This window comes from Micromys minutus (assembly GCF_963924665.1).
Source record: "Micromys minutus genome assembly, chromosome: 33".
Lineage (NCBI taxonomy): Eukaryota > Metazoa > Chordata > Mammalia > Rodentia > Muridae > Micromys > Micromys minutus.
This window is the reverse complement of record NC_137968.1, coordinates 2315634-2339731: the sequence shown is the minus strand read 5'-3', so window position 1 is coordinate 2339731 and position 24098 is coordinate 2315634. Positions and strand designations below refer to the sequence as shown.

Below are 24098 nucleotides of genomic sequence, written 5' to 3'. Positions count from 1 at the left end.
CATGGGTGGTGAGCAAGGCTCTACCAAGGTAGAGTTTCAGATGGAGAGTAACGTATTTAGACAAAAGTTTCCTCTGAACACAGAATAGAGGGAACTGAGTTAGCTCATTTCCATCCTTCTCTCCCTCCCTCCTCTGTTCCTTCCTTCCTTTTCCAATTCACAAGGTATGATCCTAAAATCACTCCTAGTACTTAGGCCTTAGGTTTCTTATCTATTATTTTCAGAGAATAAAATCTTGAGGCAGGACAGGGATGGTAGACTGTGCTAAACAAGGAGAAGAGGGAAAGTTCAAAAGGAAAAAGAAAAGAGGACACCAATGAAGAAGGGGAGTGGGGATATGAGCATGGTCTACGACACAGACGCACAAGCAAAGCACAGGTGCCCAGTCTCTACCAACAGCCATCAACCCCTGCAGGCTCTAAAAAGGAAGCAGGTAACGCAGTGTGAGACACAGGGTGTAGGAAGGCACCGTGGGGAACAGTCAGGACTCCCCAGAGATGCTGACTACGGCAACAGAAAAACTCAGCATTAGATTTAGAGAGAACCCAAAGGATCAAGAGCCACCAAGGCAGGAAACCTGATTCAGCCTCTAAACAACATGTCAAGTAGCAGAAAGGGGACATAAAACAGTAAACACATCCTACATTTGTCCCAGGTCACAACACACTGTAGACTCAAGCAGCATTCAAGATACTGAAGCAGAAAGCTGTTGAAGAAGAGTGTTAATATGAAGTGTTATGCACACGCACACATGGATATGGTGGACTTTATTATTAGCATCTGTTTACATGGGTGTATGTGTGATGCCTTCGTTCCACAGTATGGGGTAACTTTATGGAGACAGTCCTTTCTCACCACGGTGGCTCCGAGGAATTAAACTCAATGCAAAACTGAACTACGGCATTCTCCCAGCTGGGCCATGGAATGGACTTAAAAGTAATTTGCACATGATTAGGACCCAAAGGAAAAAAGAAGAAAGATTACTGCCCCAAGGTCTTCGAGGTAGGTAATGTTAGGTAAAAATAACCTGTGCTATGTTTAAAGTGTACCTTTCTTTTTAATATCCAAAACACAAAGAACTGTGAACTTACATGCTCTGTGTGTGAACAATTTTACAGAGTTCTCACACATCTTTGTTGGGCAGTGTGCTGCCCAGTCTTATGCTGAACTGACACAAAAGCTAAAGTTAATCTGAAATGAAGGAAGCTCCATTGAGACAGCTCTGTGTGAGCCAGCAGGAAGGCATTTTCTGTTTTCTGTAAGAAAGGCGGCTCAGCAAACTAGGGAAAGCCAGGAATCCCACCTCTCTGGTCTCGGCATCAGCTCCTGCCTTCCTTTGATGATGGATGGGGATGGAGAAACGTAAAACAAGTAAAGCCTTTCTTCACTAACTTACTTGGTTATGGTGTTTCTTTGTAGCAACAAAAACCCTAACTAAAACAAGTTGGTGTCAGCATTGCGGGGCATTGCTGTGACAGACTGACCATGTGTTGAGGACCGTGAAAGGAAGGAGTCTGGAACTTTGGGGTTGAAGAGCAGTTGAGAGTTGAGAGCTCAAAGGGAAGGAAGTTCTTGAGCCTGATGGGTGAGAACGCTGGGAGCAGCATATAAGGTGGAGGGACGGGCTGTGAAGTCACAGGGGGAGGTTTGAAGACTCTCTCAGGGCCATTTGTTATTCTGAACTGAGATTCTGTCCTTTTGGTCAGCTGGAGCTGAAGAGTCAGCTACCATTACCAAGAGACCAACACCAATGACATGAAGCCTTCCGTTACTGGGACAGTTGCTGCTGGTCAGCTGGAGCTAAGAACTGGAAGGGAATAAAAGGAGACTGGTATCACTGAGGTGAAATCCTCTGGGAAATAATTTTCTGACAACACAGAGAAGCTGTGCTCCAGAGGAAGCAAAGGTTGTACGGCTTGCTGGCAGTTTGGTAGAGTAAGAGTCGCTCAGTGGGTACTGGTTTTGAACGCAGGAAGGTATGAGCAGCTGAAGGCTTGGCACTGTGGGAGGCAGGAGAAGCTCTTAGTAAAGGTGCAGCCTCAGTGGCAGCTTTACGCCCAGGTGAAGAGGTCATGCAAAAAAGATGAGGCTTGGCACCAGGAAGAGGCCATGGGGGCGGCTGGAGACCCCAGCACCATGGAGACGTCCAAGAACTCCATCAGTAGTGGAATGGAGTGGACTAGCCAGAGCGCAAAGGACAAGCTGTGTGTGCTGCAGGGAGCAGGGCTGGAGAAGTGACACAATCTCTCTGGAGGAGCCCAGGAGACAGTGAGTGAGTCCCAAGTACCTGCACAGTGAGTTATTTATGTTGCTGAAATTTGGTTTTGGTTGGTTCAGATTGTGACTGTGCCCAGGTCTCCCCTCTTGAAGAACGTACTTAATCTAATCTAGATTTTAGAGATCACAGCTGAAAGATCTGAACTCTTGAAAGATTTTGTATGTTTAAGAGAGAAAATATTTTAGAGAGTGGAATTTTAACACGTTTGAATTTGTGTCAAGTTGAAAAGGGTCAGTTGTACTGAGGACTGCCTCTTTGATACCCAGGTCTAAGGCATCTTCTTACTTAGTGGCTGATGGGGGAGGGCCCAGCCCACTGCATGTGATTCCTGAAGGTAGCAGGCCAAGGACCAAGCCAGTTAGCAGCCCTCCATGGCCCCTGCCTCCAGGTTCCTGCTAAAGAACAGCAGTATGGGAGTGAAAACCAAATAAACTCTTTCCTGCAGACATGGTGTTTCATTCTAGCAAAAGAAACTCTTAAAACAAGTATGTACCATATTATTAGTAATAGTTACAACTGTTTTATAATGAAAGTAAATCAGGGTATGTGATGTTAGTTTGAGATGAATTGGGTTTACTGTCCAAACATACAAGATTTACTCTTTACATACTGATTATGCCCCATGCCTAAGTTATGCTCTACCTGCAGTTTACAATGATAGGGACTAACTAAAGGAGAAAGTGACCTTTACAACAGCTTTTTACTATCTAATGGCTTTAGGAAACATGTGACAAAACTGCTTACAGTGCTCAAGACTTTTCATCAGAAAACAATCGACATCCGATGCTATCACCCTGCAAAGGCCCTTGGGAAATTATGGCTTTTGGATTCTGCTAGTCAGCGTGACATGGCATGCAAAACTGCATCTCATGCTGAGCCAACCAGGAAAATATATGTCATCACTATGTGACATTCGGAATTTCATCTGGAAACTATAATCGCACTCTGACTGCTAAAGGGAGAAAAAACACTGCATGAAAATTTTTGAATTTTTGCTGAATTCTTGCCAATTCACATAAAAACTAGAGTAACATACTTATTCCTAAAGAATTCCATAATTGAGACACTTGCAATGTACTTATATTAACACCACTATGGGTTCTCGAAGAGCTTCATAGCTAACTGACATTATACTTCAAATAATTTCTATAATGGCTTAAGTTAATGGACTTCTGGGAGAAAATTTACAATGGAACAGATAAAGCTGAGAAATAAATTATACAAACCAGAGCTGAGCAATTCGAAATTATACACAACAAACATGTCCTAATGCCTTTTCCTTGGCTAAATAAACTGTAAGCTAAACATCAAAATAGTACAGCTGAGTTTCAAAGTCTGTGTTCCAGCGCTAGGAAATCTACGGTCAAGACTGGACGATCACACGTTCGAGGCCAAGATGAGCTACATAGCAAGAGTCCCTCCTCAGGAAAAGAAAACAGCAAACAGACAAACAAAGCATGGGCTGGAGCCATGGCTCCGTGGCAGCACTTGCTTCAGACCCCAGTGTGACTCGCCTACTTCAGATTATATACTCAGTCCCCAGAGCCATGTGATAATACCCACACGGTTCAGTAATTCTTCCAACAGAATGTGTGATTCCAGCGTCGCTAAATGCTCACGTTTTAAATGAAACATCAGTAGAAAGAAACCAAACTATACTTTTGGGCCCTGTCTATGCTGTCTTTTCATTTTATAATATCATATGTTATGCTACTTAGAAACATGACTGTGACCACCATTAACAACTAATCTCCTGATATATAGCAATTATGCAAGAAAGGCCACATGATACAGGACAGATAAGACAAACTCCTCCTCAGATATACTTTCAATAGACACTAAACAAGATCTGTTACTCATTTTGCTTTTAACCAAGTTATTAAAACTAGTTATTAGAAAGTATCAATGCCATTGAAACATGAACAGAAATTGGCAGTCTCCACATTTAAAACTGTCCTAAAAAACCCATTGCCTGAGACTAGAATGATTTTTTCTTACTTAATGAATTTGTAAACCTTTGAATAACATGTTAAACTAATGAAAAAAAAAAAAAAAAAACAGAAAGTAAAATGCCATATTCTGTCTTCATAGAAGGCAAGAATTCCATGAATGTGAATAGCAAAGAGCTTATACCGTGAGAAGAGGATGCTCTTAGCCAACCATTGAACTGAGAACAGGGTCCCTAGTGGAGGAGTTAGAGAAAAGACTGAAGGAGCTGAAAGGGTTTGAAACCCCTAAGGAAGAACAACGATATCAACTAACCAGACCCCCCCCAGAGCTCCCAGAGACTAAACCACTAGAGCACACATGGATGGACCCAGGGCTCCAGATGCATATGTAGCAGAGGATGGCCTTACTGGGCATCAGTAAGAGGAGAAGCCCTTGGTCCTGTGAAGGCTCGATGCCCCAGTGCAGGGGAGTGTCAGGGTGGGGAGGTGGGAGGGAGTGGGTGGGTGGGGGAGCACACTCATAGAGGCAGGGGGAGGGAGGATAAGATAGGGGAATTCTGGACTGGAAACAGGAAAAGGGGATAATATTTGAAATGTAAGTAAACATCCAGTTAAAAAAAAAAGAAAAAATTATTCTTACATCCTCTACAATAGTTCAAGAGAACCAATACTTAGACTACAGAAGTGTCTGTAGACTGAATGAGAGCTAAACTGATTATATATTCTTTTTATCCCTATCTCGATGGAAGATGTTATTTTTATTAAATATTAAGTCCCATGACTGCTTAATATATCCTATATCCCATTTCAACCTGCGATCTCTCAATATACTTTAACTCTCTACCCCTCCCTCCTTCCATCCCTGGGCTGGTAGACCTGGGTTGTAAAAGAAAGCAGGCTGAGCAAGCCAGGGGAAGCAAGCCAGTAAGTGACATTCCTCCATGGCCTCTGCATCAGCTCCTGCTTCCTGACCTGCTTGGGTTCCAGTCCTGACTTTCTTTGGTGATGAACAGCAATGTGGAAGTGTAAGCTGAATAAACCCTTTCCTCCCCAACTTGATTCTTGGTCATGATGTTTTGTGTAAGAATAGAAATCCTGACAAAGACAACAGTATACACCAATAATTTCAATTGTAAAATAATCAATGCACTATTTGTCTTTTATTTTATATATAATGACTAATCATTATAGAATGAATTGATATGATGGTAAGTTATGTTTTCACTATTTTCCTCCTTTAATAATTAATATTATATTCTTATAAAAACACAGGTTAAAAAAAGTAAGGTAAACTAATGTCCGTGACACATACCTGTCACTGTTTTTGTTTTTATGGGGCTGCTGGCATACTCTGAGGCCTGATATGACTGCTGCTTTCCCATTGGGGCACTTCCGATGGATAGCTCGTCTTCTTTCCTTCTGTTAACTGAAGTGACAAGAGGTACAGCTACCATGGGCTGCTGAAAGAAACAAAGCGAGAAATTGAAATAAGTGTCAAAGCTGACATCTCTGGGGACAGTAGTTTGTAAGCTGGGATCTAAGCTGTGTTGAAAACCACACCCCTCTTTCCTTTGCCTGCTTTCTCTCATGTGTAAGTAACCAAATTAATACTCAGGAAATATTATACAACAGTCCTAGAGGATTTCCTCCCCAGCATACAGAAGCAGCACGCCCAGGTGAGCTCCTGCTCCGTGATGTCAGCCAAGTGTGGACCAAGCACACGTAAGGCAGAATGCCACTACACTAAACGCACAGGACTCTTTCCTCATGCCCCTATTCCCCACACTATAAGGTGGAGAACTCCACCCAGCACTTGCAGTCCATTCGGCATGAGGTACGGTATTGATATCAAGTATACGGCAGGGTGTGAACACACTTGTGCAATCACTGTCAGTGCACACAGGAGCTCAAGCAGCAATACACTTTGGTTCCTGGAACCAACAATCACTCCAAGGTACTGAGAGACAATAGAACTACTTTTCCCCCTGTAAATATAATTCATACAGTAAAGACTAATTTATATTTTAATAAAATAAAATTTAACAAAAGAAAAGAACATAGCAATTACACCACAATAACAATTAAAGCTTATAGATTATTTATTGCTAGCATTTTGCCTATAGCATTTTCAGATGAAATGTAAGAGTTTTGTGTTGAAGCCTTAAAAGCTATAGGTTACATAGACTGTAATGAGAGAGACCAAGTCTAAGTTATGGAGGGAGGAGAGATGACTGCTGATAATTTCTGGAGATATTTTGAGAATTCTATTTTATCTGGTGAAGTAATAATCAGAGCATATTTAGAAAGCAGGAAGTCCACTGTATGCTGGAGAAAGCTGGAAAGCATTTTGAGTCTCTGCTGAACACAGCAGTGTGGGGCTGGACAGTGGAGCAGCTGTTTCTTCTTTATTCAGTACCCTGAAGCTACTGCCAGGGATGGCTAATACAAGCCTGTCAGAGCTTTGGCAGAAAAGATCAGTGCTGAACTTCATGGAAAAGAATCATCAGACACTGGGCTTTAGCCACAGCTGAGAAGGAAAGTACAGCTGGGGAGGCCGGGGTGAGAGCCACGGTGAGCCTCCCGTTTCCTACAAAGGGGCACATGTGGCGGCTGTAGTGTCACCAGTGTGATTCCTACAACCACTATGAACTTTCACAGATCATGCAAACAGAACAAGGAAGATAAATAGGAAGATATCCTGAGAACGAGAAAAAAAAACGTGAAAGTGTGAAACAAGTATTTGTGTATCTAATATTACAATATACTTAATACTATGTTAATCACATTTAACACATATTTAATACTTTAAATGCTTAGGCATGGAAGTACATGCCTGTAATTCCAGCACCGAGGATATTAAGGCGTGAAAATGGAGTTTTAGACGAGCTTTGAAACAAGAATCAGTAATGTAATAAGTCCCCCAATCTCTGCCCATCATTGATATACCCGAGACAATGACCAGGCAGGCAGACAATCATAACCACAATAAAGATTAAAATGAGTGTTTCTAAAAATAAGGAAGCAAAACTAAATCCCAGACAAAATGATGAAATGACAATGGCCAACAGAAGTCACAGTAACAAGAATACCCAACAACACAGCAAATCACCCCTTTGCAGATTGGACTTCAGTGTGGGTTGACACAGGTAAACCCACGGTAGGAAGTTCGACAGCCTAGCTAACCTGCACTGCAGGAGTCCAAATCGTAATCTGTTCACAGCACTTTCCTTCAGAGTGAAGTCTCAACTACCAAAGGCCTGAGGATGTGAACAAAACCCTTTGTAGGAAGTGGGTTCTATCTGCTGCTTTGTGTAGAAGGACGTTTACTCCAGCGCACAGGGTTCCTGCGCTCAGGCCGACACAGGCCTCCCTTAGCCCATCCTTAGCCCATCCCTCTCTGCTGTCATCTGCTTAGGAGAAGTAACCCTTTGGCCTCAATGTCATACTGACCTCTACTCTCTGATAGCCGCAAACACATTCATATTCTAGAGAGAGATGCTTTCAGGGACAACAGTTTTGTAGGCTAGGTGTCCAGCAGGCAGTCCAATATTCTACATTATGTGTAAAGATGAAGAGTGAAACAAGAGCAAGGGGTATGAAAAGTAAACTGAGATAAACACTGAAGAACCTCTAACTGCAGCTGTGAGTGTGGTAGAATTTGTACAGCATGATAAGGCCATGGGTTCCATCCCCAGGAACAAAACGAAAATGCTCCCTGGGTTACACAGAATAATATTTTAGTCTTTCATAGTTGAAGGATTCATTTTTCTCCTACTAAGTACCATTAGTCTATCACAGAAAAAAATTATCCCAAATAGAATATTTCAAAACTATAGCTTTTAATGAATAAATACAATACAATAAGCCATAAATATGACCCCGTAAGAACTAAATTATGCAATTTACAGGTACTGTTCCCATAGGTAAAATCCCCAGTAACCTTCCGTTCAAATGGGAACAATAGCAGTTTGCCAGAATTACACTATTTCATTTAATGATTCTAGAAACTACCGTGACCTATTCTATTCTTCATAGATATAATCTGTAATTTATATGTTTTAAATGAATATATATATATATATATATATATCAGAGACTTTTTTGTACTACCTATCAAATTACCAGGGTTAAAGTTCAAAGAAGGTTTATTGGATAAATCTAAAAATGTGTAAGAATAAAACAAGAATAAATAGGACAACCCACAAAGATTGCTGTCGAGAATCCTTCTGCCTTAAAAAAGCAAGCAGAAAGTCACTTCAACAGCCAACCTATGTTGAGCTACAGTTACTCATGAATGAAATTACATGTCTCCTGTGAGAGGCATAAGAGGGCCTAAGGAAATTCTTGCACAGAAGTAAAATAAGAAGGGAAAATCAGTAAGGACAGTATCGCCAACCCACTGCAGAGGAGGGATCACAGCATCTTCTAAAGCGAGTCACTCACAATGAGCACTGAGCTCATCACAACAGAGGAAACGCTGATTGTTAACATGACTTACAGAGCCACTCACCTGCTGCAGATGTCTGCTGGTTCGCTTCTGTGGTTGGTAGATGACCCAAGAATATAATATTGGGTCAACGTTAACAGCTAGGCCTTGCACACTACAAAGAAATACAGCACCTAAAATAAAATATTTTGAAATTATTATAATTTATTATACAAAAAATAACAAGCCATAAGAGAAGAAACAAGTAATAAATACTGTTAGGACTTCAAACTTGCATACATGTCATTCAAATCACTTTTGTATTTTTAAGCAGAAGAAAAAAAAAAAAAAAAAAAAAAAAAAGAAAGTGGAGTTCATCTTGTGAAGGTGGTCAAGTATGAGCTCATTAACCAAGAGGAGCCGGGAGTAATGGAAGGAATGGTAATAAGGTATTTTTCAATAGATTTCTTCCTTCTCCTCTGAATTTAACAATGTTAATCAAGTACTTAGATACAATGTTGATTCAACACTAATTTATGTGGAAATGTATCCCCTAAGCCCCTAGTTCTGAACACCCTTCACCAGTGAACCAGCCTGACATGGTTGAATGTGAATTCTCTTCCTGACTAAAATACCAAACACTCTACAGTTCATCTTAGTCACTGAGAACTCAATGAAGATAACGTTACCACTAAACGGTGGCAGAAGTCAACAGGTGCTTCAGGAAACAAGCACAAGAAGGAGTAAAGTGTCTGCAGCTTCTTCCTGACCAGAGGGGTAGCTACGAATCAATGTAGCTCACATAAAATCATGAACAACTTCAAACTCTTTATTTGCAACCTTTGGAAACACGCCACATTGTCAAAAGGTACAAACACACACACACACACACACACACACACACACACATTTTCCTTAGTATTAGATTCAAAGTCAGACAATGTGTCTTGAGCACATGTTTTTTTCCTAATAGATAATGGCATAGACAGGAAACTGTGTGTGTGTGTGTGTGTGTGTGTGTGTGTGTGTGTGTGTGTGTGTGTGTGTCTGTCTGTCTGTCTGTCTGTCTGTCTGTCTGTCTGTCTGTCTCTAAGAGATTGGGTGTCTGAATTTTACTGCTATTACTTTTGCCAAATCAACTCAAGATGTAATCTAACAGCTTTCTGGCAACTTTAAAGTTAATAGTTAATTTCCTTGTATTTGACTCCGACTTTTTATTATTTCACTTTATACCATAAGGGTTCTGCATTTTAATATTGATGAATTATATATAATTTCCCATATCTGGCCTAAATTTTAAATGTGCAGAGTAAAATACCATGTGCATGTGTTTTGGTTTATAAAGTCATGAAAGGAGCCTAATAAAATTTTGTATAGTTCTTGGTGTGTGTGTGTGTCTGTACGTGTGCATAGGCCCACATGTGTGTACAGGTCAGAAGGCACCCTGCATGGTCTTCCTCAGTCGTGCTCCACCTCACTTTGTGAGACGGCATTTCTCTGGCTTTCAAGTCTGTTAGACGAGTAAACATCAAGTCCCAGGTGCACTGTCTCTGCCAACTCAGTACTGTGTTTACACGTCAGGCTTGTGCCCAGGTACTGAGGGTCCAAACACACATGCCCTCGCTAAAGGAGCCATCTGTCAACTTATTAATGCTGTATTACAACAGTACTCCAAATTAACTAAAATTAATGTTGAGTCATCCTCATTAAATAGTATCTCTAAGTTTTTCAATTTTGGTGAACCTAAAATTTGTATGGTGTTTTGATTTTATGTTTTAAATTATGCTTTCAAAATCATTATAACAGAAGACAAATTCGATGATACTGTGCATATTTGTTTAATTAAAGAATCTTTCATATTAACTATTTTACTAATACTAAGCTTTACTTCAAATATTTCCTGACACTAAACATCACTGCCTGACTCCTTGCTAGAGTCAGACATCACAGAACAGCCCGGAAGATGGCTGCTAACGACACTTCTCTCCACGGCAGCTCTAAGAGATTTCTTTTCATCTTTCAAACTCACGGCTCTTTTTCAGTTTAAGAACTCAAAAACTGTTATCCTTGGATAAGCATTTTTTAGTTGTTTCATTTCTAAAAATTAAAAACAAAAACAAAAACAAAAAAGAAATTCCCAGTTTCAGAAGTGACATAATATAACCTAGAGCTAAATGATTTCTTACCCTAAGTGGTTTGCTTTTGAGGTAAAAACAATGGCCAAAATAAAAACCCATTTGCATCATGAATGTGAGCTGTCTACTACTTTGGCATTATAGAACACTATGGGACATTGCCGTGGTACAGGACAAAGTCTTCGTTTTGTTCTGAGCCACACCTGACAATGCATTCAAAGTACGAAGCGGATTTGAACATAAGACAGTTCAAACTTAACAGCTGCGGAATAGAGGGAAAGAACACAGACTGAGATTCTAACCTGGATTTGCATATAAAACAGACTATCTGGCTGCAGCAGCTACGAATGCAAATATACTACTCAGTTAACATGGAGTAAATGTTACCTAGGATATGAATATTATTTAAGATGTAGCCCCAAAACATAGAATGAAAAGAAATATATAAATTGTCGATACAGTTAAACCAAGATTATAAAGCACATTGATTTCTTACTAGTCTATTTTTTTTAAATAAGAAAGAACTTTAGAATAACATAAGTAAAAATGAATGTAGTTGCAATTCATGCCTATTCCCATTATATTTGTGAAGCTGAGGCAAAAGTGCCGGGGTTCTATAAAAGCCTGGGGTGCAGAGCGTGCTCATGGCCAGATGTAACCACCAGGATTCAAGGTCAAAGTAAGTCACCTTAACCAATGACAAGAAGATAACAGCACTGAGGTGCGTCAATGCAGTATTAATTCTTAAGTCGGAACACAATTATAAAAGGTTAAGTCTAAACACTGACAAGAGAAATAGATTAGTATTAACACATGCTTCAGCCCACAGACTAGGAGCCAGTCCGATTTTATTGTGTAAGTTACTGAAATATAGCCATGTCTGTTGCGTGTTCTCTAAGGGCAACTTTTGGATACTAAGAGGAAAATGAGCAGCTGAAACATCAATTATATGGGACATAAGCCAAGGAACAGTTACCGTGTATGTTACCCTTTAAGAGAATGTTTGCTGATAATAGGAGTCAAGTGGTCACACCCTTTTAAAATAGAAATAGAGGAAACTGCTTTGTACATGTGTGTGTGTGTACACTTACACACAATCTTTACTAACCATTTATAAATAAATTGGAGAATTAATAAACATACGCTTCCAAATTGTAACTTTTATTAAAAACAATAATATGCTCTTACACAAATTTTACCTTTCTGAGCTTTTTTAATTGCTAGGGCCCTTTTGAATAGTTTTAAAATATTTCCTAACGTCATAAACACCTTATTTTTTAAAAACATGTATCCTACAAAATCTCTTAGTACTGCTAGAAGGGAAAAGATTTCAATAACAACTAAGGGGAAATCCACACACCACAAATGAAGTGAGTACCATGCAGCCTGTTTCTTTGGCAGCACATAGTTTTGTCTGTAACCTCTCAGTGGCCCTGGAGCCACAGCACCGATTCCACGTAGAAGGCTCTCTATTCCCAGAAGAACAGTAGTGAACAGTAACCCAGACCACAGGTGCTGACAAAGTAAAGTCATTCATTGTTCTCCACACCCACCTAGAGCAGTCAACCAGGGGTCAGAAAAAGAAAAAACCCCAAATGGTGACGGCTTGTGTGATTCTTCACAAGGATCTCAACACTTTTCATCTGAAATGAAACAATCTCAACCTCAACTTCTCCTGTTTAAAGATAAGTATTCTATTGGAACCAAGATGGAGTAGCTGGACCATGTTTCAACTTGTGTGAAAACATAAAAAAAATTGTACTATTTGATGTACCATGTACACGATGCATGATCTTAGAAACCTGCTAACAGAGGACTTTGGACACTGAAATTTGAAAAACATTAATGTGACTCTCGCAGCTGTCACATGGTACTATGACTTCCAGAATCTTCCAGAATGACACACGACTATCCAAAGATTGGCAGTATCTCCAGCAAAGTCTCCAAACCAAATGGACAAAATGACAGAGAGAATGTGGACTGAAATTTTCAGGAAAGAAGCCAATGACAGCAAAGCTGCCCATAGGACTCAGCAGGTCTTCACATGAGCTCCTACAAATACCCACCGAGAAGGGAAGAGCCTCCGTATATTAGAGGCCACAATGTACGGTAGACAGGTGAACCCCGTAACACACTCAGGAAATAAAACCCAAGCTACATTCAAGTGTAGCAATCCATGCCCATAAAATGTGAGGAAGCCACACTCACAGGGACTACCTAGAAATGTTACATCTACAAACATCGCTAGTGGGAGATGGAAATGGTTCAGCACTACCAAAAGAAAATCAGCAGCTCCCTAAAACTTAAACATTTACCACAGGGCACAGCAGTTATTCTAGGTATACACCGACGAGAAATGGGAAAAGGTGGTCAGGTGTGTGCATTGTCTGTATTAAGTCGAATTTGTTCACAGCATGCAGGTGGGAACAATTTGAATATCCACAGTGGAAAAGAAATAAATTCATGGGATGTAAACACAATGGAATGTTTGACAAACGAAGGAATAAATACTGGTTTATGGTACAACATGAATGAAGTTTGACAGGTCCATGTGAAATCACAGAAGCCCTACCTAGACTATCCAGGATAGAAAAACCAGAGCAATGGAAAAGATGGGTGGCTGGCAGGTACTGGAGAGATGGGAAACAACGACTTAAAATACCAAATTCCATTTACAAACAATACTGTTTTGAAACTAAATAGAGTGACAAAGTTTAACATTTAAATGCCACTGATTTGACTTTATAATAGCTAACTCTATTATAGTAATGAACGCAAACCAAAACTTAAAATGGACAAACATTTTGGTAACAAGGGATCACACTTACAATGACGGCCCCATTAGACTGTAAAGCAATGGTACGTTATTACCTAGTGACTGTAGCCTTCAAAATGTCCCACAGCCTAAAACACATGCTGAGAACCACACCAGACATTAGGCAGAGCTTGGGGAATCCTCACTGCAGATAGGAAAGAAGGATTGCAGGAGCCAGAAGGGTCAAGGATGACACACACACACTCACACACACAGAGACAGAGAGAGACAGACCAACAGAGGGAGGGAGGGAGGGAGGAAGAAACCCAGAGAATCAACTAACCTGAGCCCACAGGGCTCAGAGACTGAGCCGCCAACCAGGGAGTCTGCATGGGACCAGCCTAGGTCCTCTGCACATATTTCAGAGGTGTGGGGTTGGGTCTTCCTATGGGGCCCCTAACGTTGGGAGTGAGAACCGTCTCTAACTTGAGAAATCATACAAAATGAAAACTAATTTGCATAAGTAAGAATCTCTGGAATGCGTTCTTTCGGTTTGTTTACATGTTGTCTTTGGCTGCGGCCCAGCTATGGCAACAGCATAGGTCAGCTACACTGAAAACAGAAAAACTTCAACTGTTTACTATCTAGCTGTTCACCAAACACTGCCAACCCCGATACAACATGCACAGACGTTCAGGCTCACTATGAGGTACTGAATCCACCTAAGTTCTCCAATAAACTAGATGAAGGTCTAGTGGATGATCAGACAGTATCACCCTAACGTCCCTGTGGTGATGACACTGTGACTTCCAGGAGAGGAGACAGAGAGAGTGACAAGAGCCACACGTTGTCTCCAGCTGCCATGAGTTCACAGTCACAGAGCCTGCTAAGGTCTGCTACCGCTGGCCTATGATGCCATGTTGTCTCCAGCAAACGGTGAAGGATTAAACACCACTGCCCACTGTGAGTAAACAACACGGAATAGGAAACTGCTCATTTGCCTCCAAGGAACTGCAATTCCCACCGTGCCACAGACTCCACTCACAGAACATAGGACCAAATCTCAGAGTGAAAAAGAGATTTTCACAGCGTTTAAGAATTTGAATATCAAAATGGCCCATCACTGCTAATTACCTTTATCCTAGTGCTGAAATCTCTGTTTTCTGAATTACATTAGCAGACTATCTATACACCCTTATTATTGCTAGTAGGTTAGAGAAAAAGGGGTACAGGCATAGGCATGTTTAAAGTATAAATAGAAAACATTAAATTAAATTATGTGATTGTAAAAGGCAGTATTTTTTTTAGGTATAAAATCTTTGATTTATAATAAAATGTTTCAAAATTGTGTTATGAAGACAACAGGAATGTAAATTCTGTGCAGTTAAAGAATTCATAGGTTTTGCACACTGATTCAAAATCTAGTGGCCACATTTTTCAGTTAGAAATTCGGACTGAGCTTGAGGGGGCGCAGGAGGCAGAGACAGACAGAGACAAGAAAGAAACATTCCCATGAGAGACACAGGGAAGGGGAGGCACATGTCCCCATAAGTCCTTGTGGACTTGTGTGTCAGGACAGCTCAAAATGAGGTGCCTTTTTCTCTTGCTCTCATTGAACTTGAATCTCACGGAGTGCCGGGCTAGGCGGGCCTGCTAGTAAGCTTCACGCAGTTTGTCTGTGATACAGTGTTGGGAGCACGGGCACATACTCACACATCAAACATTTTCTTCTTACTTTTATGTTCATGTGTGTGAAGTGTGTGTGTGTGTGTGTGTGTGTGTGTGTGTGTGTAGTGTGCCTGTGCAGATAAAGGGATACAGATGTGTATGTGGCATACAACATGTGTATACAAACAGGTCCAAGTCTGATGTAGAAAGGTCTCCCCATTGTTTTCCGCCTGACTCTGAGGAAGGGTCTTTCATTCAATCCCAGAGCTCAACTATAACTAGCATCCCAGCCTAGGCACTTCCTTGTCTCTCCAGCGAGATGATTTACAGGTATCCCATCTGCCTATTAGAACTGGAAGTACAGGGCTGCATGTCTGCTGGGATCACATGGAGTCTGGCATACAGCTCAGGTCCCGTGGGCACTCAGTCCTGCTCTTCAGTTAGCGCAGGCAGTACCGAGATGAGTCTCAGCCATCTACTGAGTTATAGGCAATTCTGCTTCCTTCTGCACTTAAACTGGTCCTTATTACAACCAAGGTGACTGGCACAGTGCACAATCAGAAACAATGCCTGCAGTGTGCGTGTATATGAAATGTGTGTATGTATATGAAAAGCGAAGTGTCGCCTGAATTAGCTGCCATACCCATTAACTAGAAATCACACAGACCTAAAGGTTCTCAATACAACTTCCATGCTTTGCTTTCAAGTCAAAAATTTAAAGACCTAAAAATAGGTCAGGAATGATAGCTCCCATTTGTACTATCGGTGGGGAAGAGGCTGAGGCAGGTAAGCCAAGAAAAGCAGGTCAATCTGAGCCACACAGTCTGTCCCAAGACAGCCTAGGCTAAAGGAAAGGACCCTGTCTCCAAATACAAACCAAACATCCACAAGTAACTGAAGGGAGAATAGCATCAAGGAACAAACTGTCAAAAATTTAAGAATATACCATGAAATGTTGGGATAAAATGAATATCCTGACATTTATATTCATATACATTGATTCTATAATTATTTTCGATCAAATGATAAGTAAATTTTAGTTTTCAGGCAAAGAACCATGTCTTATAAAATAAATTCATGTGTTATATTACAGTAGTAGTCAACACAAAAGTTCAGTTACACCAAGCTTGGTGGCATGAGCGTTTCTCTGTAACACTCGGAAGGCTGAGCTGGTACATCTCTGTGAGTTGGAGGCTAACGTGGTCTACATAGTTCCGAGACAGCCAGGGACACAGAGACATCATTCTCGATTCAAATTTTTAAGAGCTTGATTTCATCTAACTGAGATCGGCTGACACAGGCTCGAATGTCTGTACGATTAGTGTCCAGTTGATGAGCTATCAAGAGAAGGACTGTGAGGTGTGGCATTGTTGGAGGAACTTGACATCAGTCACAGTGTCTCTCCTTCTTCTGTCTGTTCTGGGATTTCAGATACCTCTCCATGCAGTGCCTACCTGCCTCCCACCATGTTTCCTACCATAATGAATTTGGACAAAACTTCTGGAAGTATGAGCAAGCCCCAATTAAATGCTTTATTTTATAAGAGTCACCTTGGTCATGGTATCTCTTCACAACAACACAACTGTGACTAGGACATTATTCCATATCAAAGTATAAATTATAAAATAACTTTTTAATCAATGGATTCATAATAATATTACATAAATTAAAAACAGAGCAAGAAAAAGTACTAGAGTAATCACACACTTTAAAATATTCCTATAGTGTGAGAGCCATAAAAATCTGAAGTGATTTAGCCAATCGTTGCTATACAAGGACTTTAAGTTGACACATGATAGAAATATGAAAACTTAAATAAGGTGAAGTGTCAACTTGTCAAAACTCTATATGCTTTCAAGAGTAACTGTTTATGCTGGGGTCTTCTTTGCTTTTGTCTTAATGGCAGAGCAGAGGAGACACCACACGGTGGTGCTAATACCCTCTGGCAACTAGCTGAGGGACAACCACAGCCGTTCAAATGTTGCCTAAAGTACAGTGCACCAGTCACCAGGTGGACTACAACTGTGCATTTGATTTGGAACTGCCTCAGATCTCTGAGCATTGAGAACGTTTCCACCGTTACCACGTTTCCCAAGTTCACTTCTGTGATCTCTTCCTGAGAAATAGGCCAGCAGGCAGCTAAGAACACTACTTTGGAAATACTGTAATTACTTGTTACAAAAACAAAGAAATCTGAATTTATAATACTCAAGTATTTGTGAAGAACACGTCCAATTCATGAGAAAATGGACTTTACAAGGAGGAAAAAATAAAATCCCATTTTACCAAAACAAAACCTAAAACTACAACCAACTTTTCAAAAACAAAACAAAAAAAAAAAAAAAAAAAAAAAAACAAACAAACAAAAAAAAAAAAAAATCTAAAAGCCAGAAGTCAATGTCTTCTAAAGTTTAATAATATGTAGTGAGAATTTTGGTTTCTTTAAAAAAAAAAAAAAACCCACAAACAAACAAAAAACCAGAAACGTTATTTGAATATTTTTTTCTAATCCCAGGTATAGGACATGGGGCTGCTTCTGATTGAGACCAGAAGCTGACTGCGATTTGTCTGCTGCTCTAGCAGGTGCATGATTTTGCCAGCTGAATGAATGTAGTTTACATTTGGGATTCTGGAGAATCTTCAGAGGGTTTATAAGTAGCTGAGTCACAACAGCGGTGGCTGCTCCCCTGCTTTTGCTGTTTGTTTCTTGAGGAGAACACAAGAACAAAGACTGCTGCGGGGAACTCTACCCCTAAACAGCAGTAAAGAGTCTAACAATACTAATAACCCCCTTCCCTCGAACCTTCTTCAACAACCTAGTATTATGAAGTTGGAAGGGTGGGAAAGGGTGGTAAGATAAAGAATCCAATAAAGATGCCAAAAGTCAAGGGGCATAGATATCATCCCAGACTACTATATCAACCAAAAATTTCAATCACCTTAGATAGAAAAAACAAGATGTTCCAAGATAAAACCAAATTTAAGCAATGTACAATCACAATTCCAGACCTACATCATCAGAACCCAGTTCTCCCACTACAGAAAGTTCTGGATACCCCATCACACAGGAAAACCAAGATTTAGATTTAAAAATCACATCTCATGATGATGACAGAGGACTTTAGGAAGGACATAAATAACTCCCTTAAAGAAATACAGGAGAACACAGGTAAACAGGTAGAAGCACTTAAAGTGGAAACACAAAAATTCCTTAAAGAATTACAAAACAAAACAAAAAAAAAAAAAAGGAAAAGAAAAAAAAAAAAAAAACAGGTGAAGGAATCGAACAAAACAATCCAGGTTCTAAAAGTGGAAACAGAAATAATGAAATCTAAAAAGGAGACAACCCTGTAGATAGAAAAACTAGGATAGATCAGGAGTCAAAGATGCAAGCATCACAAACAGAATACAAAAGACAGAAGAAAGAATCTAAGGGGCAGATACTGAGGGACCCAAAGGGCTTTTGCATTCTCATGCCCTCCTTAGAGCTCTCCCGCAGCCGATGGTCTTACAGCTCCCCTCCTCCTCCATTAAGGGCTACTGTGGTCCTGCACTCCCTAGAAAGGAGTGCTTCAAACTTATCTGGGAAACCTCTGGAATGTAGGGGAAGAACCTTAATGTATCACCCAGGCAGGCGCCAAGCAGTACTCCTTCCCAGGGAGAAGTGTCTAATCTGGGCAGCCCTGGAATATAGGGCACAGGTCCTAAGGTGCAACCCATGTTGGCAGCAGCCAATCAATTTAAAAGTCAACTAATCCCACCAATGCTTGACTGCCTGGTCAGCATCGTGGTAGCCAACCCGTTACTAAATGTATAAAAACTATACTGATGGGAGGTTTGGGATTGCCTCTCCTCTAGATGTAGGCCACCCCAGTGCACTGGATGAATAAACCTCTTGCTTTTGTATCGATCCCTGATCTCTCCTCTCATTCATTGGAGCCTCAAATACATAAGACTCAATTTGGGTCTTACAATACCATAGAAAACATCAATACAACAAAGAAAATGCAAGATACAAAAAGCTACTTACACAAAACATTAAGAAAATCCAGGACACAATGAGAAGACCAAACCTAAGAATTAGAGGAATGCAAGAGAGCAAAGGTTTCCAAGTTAAAAGGCCAGTAAATATCTTCATTAAAATGATAGAAGAAAACTTCTCTAACCCAAAGAAAGAGATGACCATGAACATACAAGAAACCTACAGAATTACATATAGATAAGACCAGAAAATAAATCCCTACTGTTATATAAATACTCAAAATAACAAATGCACAAAACAAAGAATATAAAAGGTAGTAAGAGAAAAAGGCCAAGTAACCTAAAAAGGAAAATGAATCAGAATCACATCAAACTTCTCAACAGAGTCTATGAAAGATAGAAGATCCTGGGCAGATGTCATACAGACCCTGAGAGAAAACAAATGACAGTCCGGGCTACTATACCCAGCAAAACAACCAATTAACATAAATGAAGAAACCAAGATATTCCATGACAAAAACAAATTTACAAGATATCTTTCCACAAATCCAGTACTACAAAGGATAATAGTTGGAAAATGAAAACACATCTAGAGAAACTACACCCTATAAAAAGTAGCAAAGTAATCTTGTTGAACTCAAAATCTCGATGAACCCAAAAGATAGCCACACAAACATAATTCCACCTCTAACAATAACAAAAAATAACAGGAAGCAACAATCACTTTTCCTTAATATCCTTTAACATCAATGGACTCAATTCCAATAAAAAGACATAGAGTAGCTGACTAGAGAGGTAAAGAGGTCCCAGAATTTTACTACATACATACATACTAAACACACCGCAGTGACAAAGACAGACACTACCTCAGAGTAAAAGGCTAGAAAAAAAAATTTCCAAGCAAACAATCCCAAGAAACAAGCTAGAAAGCTGGAGTAGCCATTCTAATATCAGTTAAAACTAACTTTCAACCAAAAGATATCAACAAAGATAAGGAAGGACACTTCATACTTATCAAAAGAACAACTTATTAAGAAAAAAAAATCTAAATTCTGAACACCTATGCTCCAAATGCAAAGACACCGACATTCATTAAAAAAAAAGAAAAAAAAAAAACTTCAAAGCACACATTGCACCTCACACAATAATAGTAGAAAACTTCAGCACCCCACTCTCATCAAGAGACAGATCATGGAAAGAGAAACTAAACAGAGACACAGTGAAACTAACAGAAGTTGTGAGCCAAATGAATTTAACAGGATCTATAGAACACTCTCAGCATCCTAACACAAAAGAATGTATCTTCTCCTCAGCATCCTAACACAAAAGAATGTATCTTCTCCTCAGCATCCTAACACAAAAGAATGTATCTTCTTCTCAGCATCCTCAAACAAAAGAATGTATCTATCTTCTCCTCAGCACCACGGGGCACCTTCTCCAAAACAGGCCTCAATAGATACATGCAGATAGGAAAATTCCATGCTTCCTATCAGACAACCAAGGACTAAGTCTAGTCTTAAATAACATCAACAAAAAATGACAAAAAGCTCACATACACATGGAAACTGAACAACTCCCTACTCGATGATAACTTGGTCAAGAAAGAAATAAAGAAATTAAAAACTTTTTAGAATTTAATGATATTCAAGACACAACATACCCAATCATATGGGACACAATGAAAACAGTGCTAAGAGGAAAACTCATACCTCTGAGTCCCTTCAAAAAAGAAACTAACAGTCTGACAGCACACCTGAAAAGTCTAGAACAAAAAGAAGCTAATACACCCAAGAGGAGTAGAAAGCAGGAAAAAAAAAAAAATCAAACTCAGGGCTGCAATCAATCAAGTAGAAACAAAAAGAACTATACAAAGAATCAACAAAACCAGGAGCTAGTTCTTTGACAAAAATCAAAAAGAGAGATTAAACCCTTAGCCAGACTAAGGAGAGGGCAAAGAGAGAGTATCCCAATAAACAAAATCAGAAATGAAAAGAGAGACATAACAAAAACATCATCCATCATGATCAAATAGGTTTCATCCCAGAGATGCAGAGATGGTTCAATATATGGAAACCCATCAGCATACTCCACTATATAAACAAACTCAAAGGGAAAAAAAAAAAAAAAAAAAACACATGATCAACTCATTAGACTCTGAGAAGAAAGCATTTCATAAAATCCAATACTGCTTCATGTCAAAAGTCTTGAAAAATCATTAATTCAAGGTCCATACCTAAACACTGTAAAAATAATATACAGCAAACCAGTAGCCAACATCAAATTTAATGGAGAGAAACTTGAAGCAATCCCACTAAAATCAGGGACTCAACAAGGCTTCCCACTCTCCTCCTATTTATTCAATATAGTACTGGAAGTCCTGGACAGAGACATTAAACAATAAAAGGAGGTCAAATGAATACAAATTGAAAAGTGGCATGTCAAAGTATCACTATTTACAAATAATATGATGATAGTATACTTTAAGTATACACAAAAATTTTACCAGAGAACTTTTACAGCTGATAAACAACTTCAGCAAAGTGGTTGGATATAAAATTAACTCAAACAAACCAATAGCCTTCCGCTACTAAAAGAATAAACAGTCTGAGATTGTCACAAATAATATAAAATAACTTGGTGTGACTCTAACCAGCAAGTGAAAGATCCTTATGACAAAAACTTCAAGTCGCTGAAGATAAAAACTGAGGAAGACCTCATAAGATAGGAAGATCTCCCATGCTCATATGAATTGGCAGGAATAATACAGTAAAAATATCCATCTTACCAATAGCAATCTACAGATTCAATGCAATCCCCATCAAAATTCCAACTCAATTGGCAAATTCACTTGGAATAAGAAAAAAACCAGGATAGTGAAAACTATTCACAATAATAAAAAAGTGTCTGGGGTAATCACAATTCCTAAGCTCAAGCTGTATTTCAGAGCAATCTTGATTAAAAACTGGATGGTATTGGTATAGAGACAGGCAGGTAGATCAATGGACTAGAATTAGAAAATTTCTTGAACAGAACCCCAGATGGCTTATGATCTAAGATCAGGAATTGACAAATGGGACCTCATAAAATTGCAAAGCTTTTGAAAGGCAAAGGACACTATCCAAAAGACAAAACGGCAAACAACAAAATGAGTAAGGTCTTTACCAATCTTATATCAGACAGAGGGCTAATATCCAATATATACAAAGAACTCAAGTTAAACTCTAGAGAATCAAATAACCCTATTTTTAAAATGGAGGACAGAGCTAACAAAGAATTCTCAACTGAAGAATATTGAATGGCTGAGAAGCACCCAAAGAAATGTTCAACATCCTTAGTCATCAGGAAAATGCAAATCAATACAACCTGAGATTGCACCTCACAACACTCAGAATAGCTAAGATCAAAAACTCAGGTGACAGCAGATGCTGGCGAGGATGCAGAGAAAGAGGAACACTCCTCCATTATTGCTGGGATTGCAAGCTGGTACAACCACTCTGGAAATCAGTCTGTCGGTTCCTCAGAAATCTAAACATAGTACTATCTGAGAACCCAGCGATACCACTCCTAAGTATATTCCAAAAAAGATGCTCTAACACATAACAAGGACATGTGTTCCTCTGTGTTCATAGCAGCCTTATCTATAATAGTCAGAAGCTGGAAAGAACCCAGATGTCCTTCAGTAAATGGATGGATACAGAAAGTGTGGTACATTTACACAATGGAGTACTACTCAGCTATTAAAAACAATGACTTCATGAAATCCTTAGGCAAATGGATTGAACTAGAAAATCTCATCCTAAGTGAGGTAACCCAATCACAAAAGAACACATATCATATGCACTCACTGATAAGTGGATATTAGCCCAAAAGCTTGGAATACTCAAGATACAATTCACAAACCACATGAACCTCAAAAAGGAAGACTAAAGTGTGGGTGCTTTAGTCCTCCTTAGAAGGAGAAACAAAATATTCACCAAAGATAATATGGAAACAAAATGTGGGGCAGAGACTGAGGAAAAAGCCATCCAGAGACTGCCCCACTCAACCCCCATCTGTTCCATCAGACCCACACAATATTGTAGATGTCACGATTTGCTTGCTGACAGGAACCTGACACAGCTGTCTCCTGAGAGGCTCTGCCAGATCATAACAACTACGGAGGCGGATGCTCGCAGCCAACCATTGGACTGAGAACAGGGTCCTTAATGGAGGAGTTAGGGAAAGAACTGAAGGAGCTGAAGGGTCTGCAAGCCCATAAGAACAACACCAACCAACCCGAGCTCCCAGGGATAAACCACCATCCAAGGAGCACACATGGAGGGCCCCATGGCTCCAGCTGCACTTGCAGCAGAGGATGGCCTTGTTGGGCATCAACGGGAAGACAAGTCCATGGTCCTGTCAAGGCTCAATGCCCCAGTGTAGGGGAATGACAGGGCTGTGATGTGGAGTGGGGGAGGGGGGGTCGAGCACCCTCAGAGAAGCAGGGAAATGGGTTGAGATATGAGAATTCTGGATGGAAAGGGGACAACATTTGAAATGTAAATAAAGAAAATATTCAGTAAAAAATAGAAAAATAATTTTAAAAGTTATAAAATGTACATAGAACATTTATCAACAGATATCACTTAAAAATTAAATCAAGACCAGATAAACAATCTAAATGAACCTATAAGCCCCTAAGGAAAAAGAAGCACTGAAAAAAATAAAAGAAAAAAGAAAAAACAAAAACAGAGATAGATTGTTTTAGCACAGGATTCTACCACGCTTTCTAAAAAAATCTAATACCAATTACTCCAGGAAGTACAAACAGAAAGAACAGTACCAAATTACTTTTAGGAGGCCACAGTCACCCTGATACTCAAACCACAAAAAGATTCAACAAAGAAAATTTCAGACCAATTCTCTC

General features: G+C 39.7%; 1 protein-coding gene across 1 annotated transcript in view; it reads right to left on the bottom strand.

The window, feature by feature from the left end:
• Window positions 1-24098, bottom strand: part of VPS13B (vacuolar protein sorting 13 homolog B) — a 425975-nt gene that overhangs the window by 261124 nt on the left and 140753 nt on the right. The window contains exons 20-21 of the mRNA XM_080909429.1: window positions 8738-8847; window positions 5540-5687 (exon numbers count right to left, since the gene is read on the bottom strand). Of these exons, the coding sequence (XP_080765555.1) occupies window positions 5540-5687; window positions 8738-8847 (258 nt within the window). The remainder of the gene's footprint in view (window positions 1-5539; window positions 5688-8737; window positions 8848-24098) is intronic.